Source organism: Lissotriton helveticus, chromosome 4_1 (genome assembly GCF_964261635.1).
Source record: "Lissotriton helveticus chromosome 4_1, aLisHel1.1, whole genome shotgun sequence".
Lineage (NCBI taxonomy): Eukaryota > Metazoa > Chordata > Amphibia > Caudata > Salamandridae > Lissotriton > Lissotriton helveticus.
This window is the reverse complement of record NC_136063.1, coordinates 586,469,955-586,485,791: the sequence shown is the minus strand read 5'-3', so window position 1 is coordinate 586,485,791 and position 15,837 is coordinate 586,469,955. Positions and strand designations below refer to the sequence as shown.

Below are 15,837 nucleotides of genomic sequence, written 5' to 3'. Positions count from 1 at the left end.
CTTTCCTTAAACAGGTGGGACTGACACCCCCTAAACATAGGTAAGCCCCTTAGCGCTGAGAAAATGGAACTAAGACCAAAAATTAGAAACTTAGGTGGGACTAACACCCCCTAAACAGGTGGGACTGACACTCCCTAATCTTAGGTGGGACTAACACCCCCTAAACAGGTGGGACTAACACCCCCTAAAAACTGGCTAAATAGGACTTAATCCAATATAGTGTATAGGTGGGACTCAAACCTCCTTATAGGATGTGGGACTTAGGACCCACTCCTTAGGATTATGGGACTACAACCCATTCCTAGAAAAAAAAACACACAGAGCCAGCTCAAAAAAAACAAGTTATATCTAAAACATAACCCAAACTGTAAAGTATACTTTAGCAAAAGTGAAAAACACAGTGTTTAAATAAGTAAATGAATTTTTTTTAACGTTTTCCACTTAAGACACCACTAAGTGACAGCGTAACCTTTTGATTTGTTTTGTGAACCGATAGTGTTACAAGATCAGCCTTGTTAAAATAAACTTATTACTCTATACTAAAACGGAGGACTTACTTAGCAGAATGTAAAACACTTTGAGGAATAAAACACTTGTAAAAGACATTGAAAATAAACTTTGAATGAAGAGTGCTCCGTTGACCTTTCGAACTATGTCTTTGCCAAGACTTGACTAGTAAGAAAAGTCTTGAAACAACAAAAGTACCTCCAAAGTGTGCTCTGGCAATTTTCAAAAGTACCTCTAAACTCCAAAGTGTGCTCCGTTAGTTTTCAAAAGTACCTCGAATCTCCAAAGTGTGCTCCGGCAATTTTTCCTCCTCCGAAACGTTTGGGAAGCTATATGTCTAAAAATAACAGATTGTATAGATAGAGTAGTAAACCATATATTGCGCCAGTTAAGATTGCAGATGAGCTTCAGTAATAATGCAGGTCGATCGCCGGCATACACTGTGAAACGTCACTTTTCATTTTTTCACAACCGGACATCTTCATGAAAAGTCAACCACAAGGAAAATGGCGGTACGTAGTGAACGTGATGCCGGTAGGCTCAAGGCAGCAGCGTGCGCCAAAACGCTAGATGGCAGCACTACACAAGATGCGTCACACTGTGGACTGTCGGGAAGAATAAGAGGCGGTCAAAAAAATCATGAAACGCTATGGGACAATGGATTCAGAATGTTTGGTCTATTTGCACTTCACATTTCCCCTTCCAGTTGCCGTCGGGTGTGAATGTGATGTGTTATTCACTACACTTTTGATCAATAGATGTCAGACTCTACACGGTCCGGAGCGCCATAGTCTCTTTATTTCTACATATCTTTATTTGCTTACATGAACATATAAAATCAATAAAAAAATTGTTTTTTATTTAAAAAAATGCACAAATGCTAATGATTACAACTGAAAACCAGTCACTTACATTATGGATATTCTCTCACTAGCAAAGATCTAGAATTCTTACATTTAAATGTCGATAATGTACAGAGAGGGAGTTCATAGCAACACGCCCCATGAGGAAAAAGAAAAACTAAATCTAGGAGCTGGACCACAGAAACTAAGCATTGTCTCTTTTACCAAAGTAGATACCGAGGTGTTCTGATTGCAGGTTTCATTTTCACCCTCCCCCCATTAACTATTTTGTTTGATGACCAGTGTTTTATAGGGCTAACAATATTTTGGATTCTTTCATTTAACACGCACCCTGGTACATTTTTTTATCCATGCATGTTTGCATGGTATACAACACCAACCAAATGGAAAAAACAGGAAACAAAAAGGAGGCCATCTCCTCTTTCGCGACACTCTGGGGATAACCTCAACTCCGGATAGCTCTCTGCATCATTCTATTCACATCTAACCTCAGATGTCTCCCTTTGTCAGTTCACCTTCACTGCCCAATCACAGTCCTGCACTAACTCACTGCGGCTTTAGGCATCTGATTAATTTCTCTAGTTAGTTGTTGTGTTTGCATTTTTCGACTTACGTTCTATGAAAAACCCTGTTATCCTGTTATCCTTGTATACTTTATGAACACTTGGCTCGTATCTGATGGTGTTTTCTTCTTTTTCAAAAGTTAATTGCTGCTGCTTACTCCATTCCATCAACGCTGGTCTCTTCCAACCCCTTTTCCCCCTGTTCTGCTTTTGGAAATGACTATGTGTGGCCCTTGATTCATGCCTACTTATATCTGTTGTTGTCATATGTACTACACTGTCCTCTGGAACAGGGTACACTGTATAGAAATATTCAAAATGAAGAAGAAATGCAGCTCATGAATTTGCTAAAAATTGCTTTTACATCTTTCCAAAACCATAAGCAGTTTCTATATATGTTTGTTAAACTCTATGGAATTGTGATTGCGGCTGTCATGCCTGTGTAAATTATTATTTTGTTTATTTTTCCAGCCACATGGCCTTTCCGTTGTCCTCACATCACCTGCCGTGTTTACATTCACAGCTTCTATGTGTCCTGAGAGGCATTTGGAGGCAGCCGAGATCTTAGGTACTGCATGACTGGTGATTATAACATCAAATTGGGGTTTGTTGCTGAGGCCGAGTCTTCTTTTGAAATGTTCAGAGAATGTTACAAATAGTTTGACTCTGTCTTCTCCCTTGAAGAAGGCATCATTGTGGTTATACACATATGAAAACTATACTATACGTAGAATTGTACTGCTCAGTGGCGGCTTGTCCATAGGGTTTGAGGTTGTGCCCAGCCACCTCTGAGCTGCCACACAGTGCCCAGATATGTTGAAGTTACCGTTCATTTTGATCTCAATACATGTTAGTTGCCACCCCTTGTGTTCATTAATATGCAGCTTGGAGTCTGCCAGTTACATCCCCACTGGCCGCTGGCATTGGATTAGAGCAGAGTGGCATATGGCAAGCTATTATGAGTAACAGGCTGCAGGCTAGCTCTTCTGCCCAATACCTATTGAATTAATATGTGCACATCCAGCTGCCCAAGCCCCTTGTGGTCCCAACCAGACGTGCACTTTAAAGGGCTCTCTGTGTAAAGCAACCTGTGATGTATCGGAGGTGAGGTGTGGGGACAGACACCCCAGCCACTGCTTTTCTGATGGTGCACTGGGTTTCTTGGCCCAGTCAAACCTAATGCTGCTGTTCGTTTAATAAGAAACACACAAAAAGGTGATGGGAGGAAGGCTTGCAAACGGTCTAAACTACTAGCAATTGCTCTGGGTAGCATTGCAACCCATTGGTTTTCACACAACGTGCCACTCTCGGGTGATCCCTGACGTATGCACATCAGTAATGACCCTGCTCCTCATGGGAGCAGTCTATTTTGAAATGCCAGTCGAGGCTCCATCCATCCATCATTGTTTTTGCTTTCTCAGTGCAATGCTCCAAGTGTGATGGGTGTGCCCAGACATGACTCTCTTGATCACTGTACAATAGACCTCAAGCCACCTTACCGACAAGGCCCAAATAGGCCAAAACCGGCCTGAGGTTGCTTGTGTCCCTAGTGAGCTGGGATCTGGCTCTGGCCTGGCAGTTTGGGCTGGACTGTTTCTATTGGAGCATGACCAAGATTGATTTATATTTAGCTGGTTCATGTCTGACATGGCATGGTGGGTAAAAAAACATGGACTGGATTACATCCCAGAGTAAATAGTAGTGACTCAGATGAATTCAAGCAACCCACCCCATACTTTTTTTTCATTAGCATTGGAATTAGCTGGGCTGACTGGCATGAAGACACGCATGAAGAATGCTCATGCATGGGCTGTGACAGTGAAGACAGCCCAAGGGTGGGCATGCTTTGCTGCCCATTGACTAAAGCTCGAAACTCTTTCATTCCCCCATTCACTCACTGGCTGTGTGTGCAGTAGAGTTTCTGTCACTTAGTTTATCAGCATGAATATCCTTTGTTTTGGTCTTCATCTCCCAGTCAGGGGAAAATAATAATTAATATAAAACCTTGCACCTCTTTATATGGTATGGATCTGCTTCTTAAGCGTTCAAGGGCAAGTACATTAGAGCTGTTGTCTGCATCTCATCACCGCCTTGCCATAAATAAGATAAAGCACACCTAAACTACCCTCCAGCTGCAGCTTATGGGCAGAGATTGTTCTGGTCTGAGCCCTTGTAACTCCCCTTCAACCTCCCCGAAGTCAACTCGATTGGTATATCCATGGGCAAAATGTGTAACTCGGCATTCGGTGTCTTACAGCCTGACTTGTGCCAGATGCAAAAGAAACAATTGTTGAACAAAGCTGGGCAATGCAAACATTCACCCCCAGTCACAAAGATCTGGGTTTAATCCATCACTCTTTTGCTCACCAAACCACCTCAGTCTGGACCCAGCCATATGCAAAACAGTCTTGACCCTGTTCCTGCTAAGCCAGGTCCTCCCTGGACCAAAAACAGGCATCCTGGGACCGGTTTCAGAGCATCACCCTTCATCAGCCAGGCTAGCTTGAATCCAGTGGTGTAGTGAGCACGGGACCCACGTCTGGGCATACCCTTCCCACTTGGGGCAACATATGCAAAAGAAACAATCTGTACTGGGGTGAAGGAATGACATTGCTCTGCATTCTGTCCATCAATTTTTGTGTTTGCATTTGTCACCCTGAGTGGGACGGGTATGCCCAGAAGTGGGTCCCGTGCTCTTCATGCCACTGGAGTCAAGCTATCCTGGCTGAAGAGGGGGGAAACTCCGAAACCGGCCCTAGGGTGCTTGTTTTCAGTCTAGGGAGGGCCTGGCTTGGCAGTTCGGGCTGGACTGTTCCCATTGGGCACAGGGTCAAGACTGATTTGCAAACGGCTGGGTTCAAACTGGAATGGCATGGTGAGCAATAAAATGATGGATTTAGGCCCAGATCTCTGTACTGGAGTGAATGTATGACCCTGTTCTGCATTCTGTCCATCAATTGTTGTTTTTGCATTTGGCTTGTGCCAGAGGCACAGTGTCTAATACGCCCCTCCTTTCAGAGCCCCTCCGACTGATGCATTCCAGGACCATGGAGCCTTGAACCCCGCTTCATCTCAGACACCCCTACGGTGATCACCCATCCGTAATTTTTAAAGACTGAAATAACTCTAAGGTCCATTGTCTGTGATGGAGAGAGCAACAGACCGCATTTGTCCATCATTTTAGCCAATTTGCTAAAAGAACTGTGTTTCATTTAAGTGCCGCTGCTGTGATCCTGAGAGAGGGGAAGCCACATAAAAAAGAAACAAGCCTTCTCGCCAGGGTGCCCGCTACCTGAAAAGAAATGTAGAAGTGTGCAGTTGGTTAATCTGTCAATGTAAAGACTACTTGGGAGCTGGTAGAGGTAGCTTTAATTGATGGAGACACTTAAAGCTTCCTGAAGACAAAGATGAATTCCTTCTGAGAGGTATTGTATGGGGTGTTCCAAGCAGAGCTGTGGAGTGCCTGCTTTTAATGGACAGTTGTAAAATTGTTTGCACTCTGTACAGTCTGCATATTACTAAAATCTATACTTTGAAAACACTTCTTTGTCTTTAACCAAAATGTATTTCCACATTTTGTGGCAGTCTATCTTATACTGTGTGCAATGCAAATTTTAAATATTGACTTACACATTTACAGTGCTTTCTGCGACAGGCACCTGGCTCCTAGCACTAAAAATACACAAGTCACTATTCCCAGCTGAACCAAACAGAATTCAGTTCTTTGGGCTTATGGTTGCACACACATGCCACTGCAGTGAAAACATTAACCAACGAAGGTTTCATAACATAAAATAGTGTATTTCCCACAGATTTTTTTCTTTAAACTTTAATTTTTTTTATTTAAACTGTGCATTATTTTATTTGCAGGTAGCTGTTGGCGAATGATCAAAAAATAGTCACAGAATATTTTGTTCTTTTTTGTCAAGTCAAGTTTTATTTCTTCATCTGGAACTTCAAAGAGGTCCAATTAACACCAGAGAATTCAAAACATTCTAGTTGGTCTACTGCATGGGTACTCATAAACATTTTCCCAGGGGCCACAAAGTTGGTCTGTGGTGTGACCGAGGACCACATTGATGCCAGCAGGGTAGCAGTCGATTGCATGGGGTGAAGCAGGAGAGTTGGCATTATGGTGGGTTTAGTGGAAGCAAACATATGCATCTTGTGTCTGAATTGCACAATAGGAAACCATTATCTTGGAAATAATCTCAGCTTCTCCTTTGACCAATTTGTGTGAGAATAGTGAATTATTTTATTTCACTTTCCCTCGCTTCAATTCATTATCACAGACCTTGAAATACATGATTTGAGGATATGTGCTGTACAAAGCCCCTTCCTGTGATTGATTTAATAAACTATAATGCTGTTCATTTATAATTGAAACCCATGTCAGCCAAAGAATGCACATAAAAACTGAGATACCTCTTAGTTCACTATTGGCATTGTTGTCAGGGTAGGGTGAAGAATTAATGTTTTTAATTTCACGTTTGAAAACTATCACTTTAAAGAAAATACTTCTCAGTGCACAGATATAATCTGATGTATTAAGGTGAAATAGTTCTGCATCTGAAAGAAGTACACTTTTGAAATTTGAACATACTTTAGCATACTTTTACACGTTTGCTGCAAGATGTCTTTAAAATAAAGCTATTTTTACAGTTTATTGGTGCGGGACACCCTAGTTACTACCTTTCTTTAACTTTAATTATCCTTTAAATAACCGCTTGCCTACTTATTTAACATCATTTTAATATCCGTGCGGAGTCGAGTAAGCAGCAGCTCAGTGTTGCTGTTGATAAGAGGGCTGCGTGTAAAGAGCAGGAGGGCTTCATGTGGCCCCCGGGTCGTACTTTGAGTATTGCTGGTCTAGTCCATACTTGAAATTCCTCGAAAACATACATTCCTCTTTTTTCAATTAAAACATCTCCTTGTATATAAAAGGCCTTAGTTACAATCACTTCTCAAAAGGCAATAAGCCCATCGCACCACTCCTGCAAAGCCTTGTACAAAAGAGCTGTTAATCCAAAATTCCAATCTTAGAGCTGCAGTAGTCCTAGAGTGTTACATGTTGATAATCTCCTTATTATTTGCCCACCAGTCATATCTAAAAAAAAACAAAAAACATTTTGCCACATCATTTAGATGCACCGCATATAGTAAGGTGGGTGGAATTTTGGCCCAGTACACAGATAAAAGATTGGAAAAATGTCTCCTACGCACGGCATTATAAAATGCACCCAACCCCTTGCCTGTGATTGTGCCATACTAACACTATTCAAGATGTGTTCTGAATCCTTTATTCTTTATTTGTAAACAAATTCTTAAAATTGAAGATCGCCGACGCGTTTCGTCCTCATGCGGACTTCTTTAGGGCTTGCTGTAGTCAAGAATTTCTTGAGATGAAGTGTTTATAAAAAAAATCAATCAGGTCAATTTGCGGAACAAGTTAATATGAAATTATTCTAACAATTACGTGCACCAGAATCATACGCCGAAATATGAGGAGACTCGAATAGCACGTGTAGGCCTTTAACAACATTGAAACAGGAAATGTATCTCCCGTGCCTCTGTGAGGTCGTCTGGGTCGGAAAGAAGAGTTGAGTGGTTAGGGTTAATACTGCTATGTTGAATGATTAAAAAAGGTGGTAGATCAGGATTGCAAAGGCTTCTACAAAGTTGTGAGGACAGTATGCAAATATCCTAAAGGATGATCGAGGGGGTGGGTTTTTGTGAAGTTCTTTTGCTATACTTTTTTAATTGATTTTCAATACAGTTGGGCAAAATCACGGTACTTGACTGGGTCAGGCACTTGTTTGCGATCGTTTCGTTGTCAATTATCACTCTTTCAGTCTGTGTAAATAGGTAGATTAGATCCTCATTACAGCAAGATATACCTGAAAACAAGCAAAGTTAAAGGAAAAGTGGAGAAAGCGAACTGTTTTTGGAGTGTGGTATAGAGCAGGCCAGTATCCATAGGGTGATCACCTTCATCCAGGTCATCAAGGATGCCTTTATAAGATGTGCACGTCCATTTGTTAACTAAATACATTCTAGGTGCTGCAGTATTGTTACACCTTCATTACACCAATTAGATTAACAAACCAAAAACAAAAAAGAATGAGATGTGGCCATGTAACTATTCGTCTTGATCGGAGCACTTTGTACATCACAAACATACAATATTTACAAACACATCATTTAGATATTTGAACTTTTACAGCAAGTTTCACATAAGTAACAGCACTGCCTTGTAGAAGACATGAGGGTGCTAATAATAATTGGGTAGCTTTTTTGAAGGACAATGGACGTGCTGAAGGGAGGAAAGACTGGCTTTGAGAGGCATGGCTAGTAGAGCACCAAATGAGTGATGAGTTAAATTCTATACAATTTTCTTTTGTTTATTTTACTGTCGGAACATGAATATAGGAAAGTTAGCGGGCTATAGGAGTGACATGCAGGTTGTGTGACAAGCTGTTGTTGATGGGGTGGAGTTTGAGGACACGTGTGATAATCCAATGGAAACAAAACTAATTTTGCCCGGAGTTGATCTACCATCAACAGGTGGCAGGCACGATGAATATGAGAGGGTCCGGAAGGGCGTGAGGTCCTTGCTCGATAGCCAGGAACGGGAGAGTCGGTGGAAAAGGCTGAGCTGTGGCATCTGCCCTATTAAGAGACATCTCGCTCATTAACTTTCCCTGCCTGCACGTTGCCGCTTGGAACAAAAGCACACAACTTACAGGCGCTGCTGAAAGTGTACTGATGTCAGAAATTGGCACTGGGACCAGTCCAGCATATGAGGTGGCACTTCGCTGAAAGTGGGCAGCTTTGCAGCAGGTTAGATGGCGTCAACCCTCTGAAAATAGTGGATAGACTTTTGGGGGAACCTTGAGGCTAGCATAGCAGCTTAATGAAGCTGTCCCTAGGCCAGACCTAAAATACCGAAAATGTATTTTAAAAGCTGTAGAGGTGGTTGATTCTTTGGTGATTTGCTAGTTAGTGAACCTATGGCATATTTCACAACTTTCTTTTCAGAATCCCCTAAAAAAAAAATTGGTGTCTTTTGCTGCGCTGTAAAATGGCTAAATTTGTCCATTAATGAAAATATGTTGGGGTACAGGAATGCACTTCCAAATCTACTTGTAGAGGGTGGAAATGTATGGGCCTTCTTACTGTGCTCCTAAAACAGTTGTAATGCTGCTGTAGATTGGAGTGCCACCCGGACCCGTTATCAAGACAGAGGGCAACTCTGACCAAAAACCTCTGACCCTCTACCCGAAAAGCAAATGGTTACATTGATATCTGTCCCTGTCGCTCTTGCCAGAAAATCTCAGCTGCGCTCTGGGGAACACAGTATCACTTCCTTGAATACCTCTGCAGCATGGACGCATTTACCAACTTGTGAAATAAGTAAACACTGAAGGGGTTTAAAGGAAAATGAACACACGGATTATCAGACCATGGCATTTCCATGTGTGCCCTCCTCACCTCACTCCACTGATTAATAGTTGGCATGTTTAAAGTTGGTGTTGGGTTACTCTAGACTGGGAACCACGAGAGAGACCGCTTTGCAGCTTCCAAGAGAGACTGCCAGCAGCATGGAGGCTCGGATCCACTTCCAACCCTTGGTCCTGCTTGCCCTCGCTGCCCTGTCCCATTGCGAGTTACTGTTAGCACAACTGGGGACCCTCGACCTGTCTCTGGTAGTTCTCACTGCCCTGCTTCTGTGCCAGACACAGTAAGAGCAACGGGGGCTTCCTCCATCTAATCCTGCTCCACTGTCCAATCTCACTGCTCGCCACTGTAACCACCACGTGGGACCCCCAGCCTGCCTCTGCTCGCCCTTACTGGCCTATCTCACTGCCAGCCACTGTCCACTTGGCAATGCTATCTACAGTAAGCACCACCAGTGACCCTTATCCTGCCCATGCTCTCCATCACTCACTATCCCAATGCCAGCTACTGTAAGCCCAACGGGGGACCCTTAACCTGCCCCAGCTCTCCCAGACTGCCCTGTCCCACTGCCAGCCGCTGTAAGTAGACCTGAGGGCTGGTGGAAATCCACGTACCCTTGCCCCTCTGTCCTGTCTCAGTGGTTAATGACCAGCATGCTGTGCCAGTTCTTTCGTCCTACAAAGTACGCTTTAATTGGGTATCAGAAACACCTGACTGTTATAGCGACTTGACATGGCAGACGTGCCTCGTGAAGCGCTACATAAAACAATGTGTTATGTTCTATTACAGTGTATCATTTATGTTGGATCGTTGATGGGAGCGATTCTGGACTGTTGGAAAATAGTAAACAAAACAACAACAAAAAAAAGTTACGTCTCTTCACTTTGAATCTGACAAAGCCCTATTATAGTCGATAAATAAACTAGTGTTAAAAACATATCGACTGAACTCCATGAGGTGGAGTGGTGCAGGAGGATGGGAAAAGCGCCTGGGGGGAGCAGCGTCACCATGTCCATCCCTCAGCCCGAATGGAAATAGTGACCGCAGCAGTATAGTCTGTACAAATCCTGCAAGTCATTGTGCATAATCTAGGCAAAACTCATTAAAGAAAATAGTACACCTACCATGTAACAACCAAGTAAAGGGGCCAGAAGCCATAGGAGGTTCCAAATGAAGACAAGGCTGTACTAAGGGAGGACTAACAAGCCTGTTAACGAATCCGAAGGCAGTATTTACGAAAGACAATGGCACAAGCCAGTTAACAATATGGGCGAACAGTGGCCGCTGCTTCTCTCCCTTTTTTTTTTATAAAAACAATTTTTATTGGCAGAAGGACATATAATCAGGTTAACATTAGAGAGAACATATCTCAGTCATAGGTGTAGCAGGATGAAATAACTTCTTGAAGTGCCTTTTATCGAACAAACCCCCCATCAAACCACCCTCCATCCCTCCCACACCTGTCAGTGCGCTCTAGTGCAATTGACAAACATTTATATCATTAGGATCTCGTCCTGCTTGTTTCTTATTGCCCAGTAATGTCGTTACTCCTAGCGGGCCCACCTGCAACCTACAACCCCTACAGTAGAAGCGTCCGCAATGTGTATCTTGGAAACGAGTCACCCTCCCGCTCATCAACCCTACACTACGCTCTCCTCATCTTCTCAGCTGGAACTATCTTCCGACCTCTGAAGTGCTGTTACCAGGGCTTCCCATGCCCTGGCCACATCCAAGGCCTTGTCATTGTCTAGCCGCTTAGCCTGCCGCATACGCAGCATGGATTCAGCCCTCGCCCAGCGCTGAAGAGTTGCCTTCCAACGGAGATAGCTAGGGCCCTGGCTGGATTTCCAGTGCATGGTAATCACTTGTTTAGCCAAAATCAAACCCAAATCAAAGAATTTGCTAGTAACCTTCGTACGAGGAGTGTGAGGGAACCATAATAGTAAGCAATTACCCACATCCAACGTTATCTGCCGGTCCGTGACAGCATTCAGGCAAGTCAGCACCCCTCCCCAGTATTCAGCCAACCTCGTACAAGACCAGAACATATGGGCAAAATCAGCCTCGGCCACTCCGCAACGTGGACATAGCGACGGCGCACCCTCAAAGTACTGTGAAATCTTAACAGGTGTCAGGTACGCGCGGTGAAGGGTGAAAAACTGAACCATCTGGAACCTGGCATTCCTGGTGCCCTTCCAGGCCCGGCGGACCAACTGTGGCCAGGTCGCTTCAGGTATTGGTCGGCCAATATCTTGTTCCCATTTAATTTGCAGTCCGTCCATAGGCTGAAGAGTGGCTGTCGACAGTCTTCTATAGAGACAGGTAATGGCCTTGAACGTACCAGCCGCCATGACCACATATTGGCAGCCCGCCGATGTCGGTGGCTCGGTGAGCCCTCCCCTCCAATGCTTCTGGATGCTGGCTACCAGTGCGGCTTGTAGCAAATAATCTCCCCGCGGGAGATCATAAGTGTCTCGCAGTTCCTGGAAAGTAAGCAATGTACCACCATTGTAGAGGTCGCCGACCATGTGCAATCCCAGTTCCTCCCAGGTTGCCAGTGCTGACCAATCACCCCCATGGGGGAGGGCCGTGCACATCCCCAGTGGGATTTCAGGGGCATACGGGCGAGTGTCAGCTAAGCGTCTGTGGCAACAAAGCCAGCAGCTACGAAAGGTACGCTCCTCCAGTGTGAACTGAGTGAGGTCTAACTTCTGGTTCAGAATTATAAAAGAGATAATATGCCTGGAATCATTCGGTCCTGTGGCCCCTCCGGCCCTCGGAACTCCCGAGCTACCGCCCGGGTGAGCCACTGCAACTGTGCCGCAATATAATACCACTCGAAATCCGGAACCGCAAGCCCCCCGTCCCCTCTGGGCCGCATCAGTGTAGTCAGTGCAACCCGACGCCTGCCCGACCCCAAATAAACCCCGACGTAAGAAATCGGAGTCTGCGAAATACCGGCAGAGTGCGGAACAAATACAAGAGACGGGGGAGTGCCACCATCTTCAGCAACGCCACCCGTCCCACGACCGACAGCGGCAACGCACGCCAAAATCCCATGGACCCCTACAAGGCTCTAATGGCCCGATTAATGTTGCCCTCCAAGAGATCCGGTGGGGAATGATAGATATATGTGCCCAGGTAGGGGAGGCAACGTCCTTCCCATCGCAGATTCCCCTCCAACTGCGGCCCTTCCTTTCGAGGGGTCACCGGGAAAAGGCAAGACTTCCCGCAATTAACCCGTAGCCCCGAAAGACAGCCAAAGTCATGGAGCAAGCATCTAGCGCCATGAAGCGAATCGCCTGTGTTCGCCAAAAACATCAGTAAATCGTCCGCATAGAGGGAGATGTAATGAGGGTCACCCCGCAGCAGCAGGCCCTCATAAGCCTGGCCCAACCGAGCATGAGCCGCAAGCGGTTCAATGGCCAGCGCAAACAGGGGCGACAAGGAACATCCCTGCCGCGTCCCACGACCAACCTGATATGCAGCTGAGATCGTGGCCCCCATCTTGACTCGAGCCGTGGCCGCCGCGTAGAGCAAAGCCGTCCACCTTACAAACCGCTCACCCAGCCCAAACGCCTCCAATACGCAGAGCAGGTATGGCCACTCCACACTGTCAAAGGCTTTCTCAATATCAATTGAGAGTACCGCAGCCTCCGGGAGCTCACCAACCTCTCCCCCTAGAACCCGAAGCAGTCGGCGCACACAGGTGGCGGTAGCGCGTTGAGGAATGAAGCCTGCCTGATCGGAATGTACCAGAGTCCGCATATGAGCCAGGAGTCGCGTTGCAAGCACTTTACTCAGGATCTTGTAGTCAGTCGTGAGCATGGAAAGCGGGCGATAAGCTGTGCGAGAGCTGGAATCACCACCGCGCTTCAACAGAGGTATCACTAGGGCTTCGCGCGCGGTTGCAGGCAAAGCCCCAGTTTCCCAGGCCTCCCGATAAACAATACACAACCTCGGGAGCAACACGTCCGCATAAGCTGCGTAGAATTCGATCGGTAAGCCATCCACCCCCGGAGTCTTGTTGCGAGCCATGCGCTTAATAGCGGTGCGTATCTCGGCTTCCGAGATTTTCCCACACAAGCGGTCCACCTGGTCTGGATCGAGCCGGGGGAGCCATGCCGCAAGCAAGAAGTCATTGAGCTCTGCAGGCGCATCTACCATCGTGCTCCGATAAAGGCGTTCGTAGTACGCACAGAACTGGGCGTTGATCTCCGACTGAGTGTAGACCAGGCGCCCCTCCTCCAAAGCCAAGGCCACAATCGGAGCGCCACGAGTCTGAGTTGGCCAGCCAGGCCAACAGCAAGCCCACCTTATCACGCTCAGCTTGAGCCCTGACGAGAAACTCCTTATGATCAAAGCAGCGGAGCTTCTCCATCCGCGATGCAACCTCTTCACGAGCGGCCGCTACAGCCCCGTGAGCGTCAGAATCCTCATGGCTGGTGCGCTCAGCCGCGCGCAGTCGATCCTCACTCAGCTTGAGTTCCTGCAGGAGGGTCTTACGAGCCCCTGCGGTGGCCGAAATGCAGACTCCCCTAATTACCACCTTAAAGGCATCCCATTCTAAGGCCCTGCTCGACGCCGTGCCCTTGTTAGCCGCAAAGTAGTTCTCCACTCCGGTTCGTACATCCGCCTTAAATGGCGCATCCTCCAGCGCCAGCGGGTTCAGTCTCCACGTGGGGATAGCTTGTCCATTGGACCACCGCCAGTCAGGGGTTATGGTCGGAAATCGTTTTAGCTAAATACTCGCTGTGTCGGATCAGACACTGAACATCAGGTGAGCAAAGAATGCTGTCAAGCCGGACATGCAGAGCGTGCGGAGGGGAATAAAAGGAGAAATCCCTCTCAACTGGGTGCTGTACACGCCATGCATCAACCAGGCCCCATCTATCTTGCCACTCTCTTCTACTCTTCGCTAACCTATGGACCGCAGATTGCGCTAATGGAGGGTGAGATCTGTCTAGCCCACATCCAGCACTGAGTTAAAATCTCCTCCCAGCAATACTGCATTCGCTAAGACTGCCGCTAGCTTCCCAGATAACCGCGCAAAAAAGGCTGATTGCTCTACATTGGGGGCATAAACACTACAGAGTGTCAGGTCCCTCCCGTCCAGTCTGCCCTTTACCGCCACAAACCTCCCTTCAGGATCCACCACTGACATCAAGGGTTGAAACGGGACCCCAGCCCTCACCCAAATAAAAAGCCCTGCGCAAAGGCTGAGCATGTCGTGTAAAATAGTTGACCTCGCCACCTGCGCTGCAAGGCCCGCCCCTCTGTCTGGTCTAAATGTGTTTCCTGTAGGAAAGCTATCTGGATCCCTCTACGAACTAGATAAGCATGTACTTTATGACGCTTCACCATGGAGTTCAGACCCCGTACATTCCAAGTCACACACCTCAATTCAGGTAGGGTCCCCATTCAAGTAACATATACAGTTCAATTCATCAGAAATCCCCAAGCGCACTGACAGTACCACAAAAATGGAGTCCCAAAAAACCACCCAATAAGCCCTCTTCCCACCCACCCCCAGAATAGGCACTAAACTGTAGAAACCCATCCAAATACAACACCCCATGAAACTAGTCTCTGGCAACTACCAGAGTCTCACAGTAAGTGTGAGAGCGAGGGGGGCTTGGCACTTTACTACACGGACAGTGAGCTCCCACAGTTCGTCAGCCCCACTTCCCATAGTACACCCTTGGTGTCCTTTATCCGTGCTGTTGTCAGCGGCAAGAACCACAATGCACCCGAGGCAGCAGTGCAATAGCTCTCAAACAGTCCGATGTAGACATGCCCACCCGAGTCCCACAGCATAAACCACAGTCACAGATACAATACCACAGTGATGGAGACACAGGGGCTATTCGTCCAGCAGGTCATCTGCAGTCCCTGGGGTGACATGAGGCAGTGCAGGGTCACCACCTCCCGAACCCTCCGACGTCTCATCTTCAGAGCCCTTACGGGAGCCCGACTCCACCGCCGATATCGACCCCACTGCACTTGAGATAGTAGAGACCGCCTTGAGGGCCTCTCTGTGCTCCAGCTCAGTCTGTGACATGGAGGGGGTCCGTGCAGCCGTCAGCTGACGTCTGTGTCTCCTGCTGCGTCTAGGCTTCGGCGCTTCCTTCCGTTCCTCCTTAGATGGTGAGCGTGTGTCTGCTCCAGCTCTGTCCAGTTCAAGCCAGTCCCAAACTTCTGCAGGAGAATCGTAAAAGGAGGACTTATCATCCACCACGATCCGGAGTCGGGCCGGGAACAAAAGGGAATAACGAATACCCTCCTCACGGATAGCCTTCTTGACCGCCAGGAATGTAGTGCGCAGCCTCTGGACCTCAAGGGAATAATCCGGATATATGGAGACTCGGGCATTATCCACTTGGTATGGCCCTAGTGCCCGCGCCCTCTGTAGAATAATATCCCGATCTCGGAAATGCAAGAGGCGC

At 46.6% G+C, this 15,837-nt stretch overlaps 1 protein-coding gene across 2 annotated transcripts in view; it reads left to right on the top strand.

Annotated features, from left to right (window-relative positions):
• Positions 1–15,837, top strand: part of ADHFE1 (alcohol dehydrogenase iron containing 1) — a 388,378-nt gene that overhangs the window by 352,352 nt on the left and 20,189 nt on the right. For both annotated transcript variants that reach the window (XM_078687223.1, XM_078687222.1), the window contains one exon: positions 2,405–2,501. In XM_078687223.1, coding sequence (XP_078543349.1) covers positions 2,405–2,501 — 97 coding nt within the window. The remainder of the gene's footprint in view (positions 1–2,404; positions 2,502–15,837) is intronic.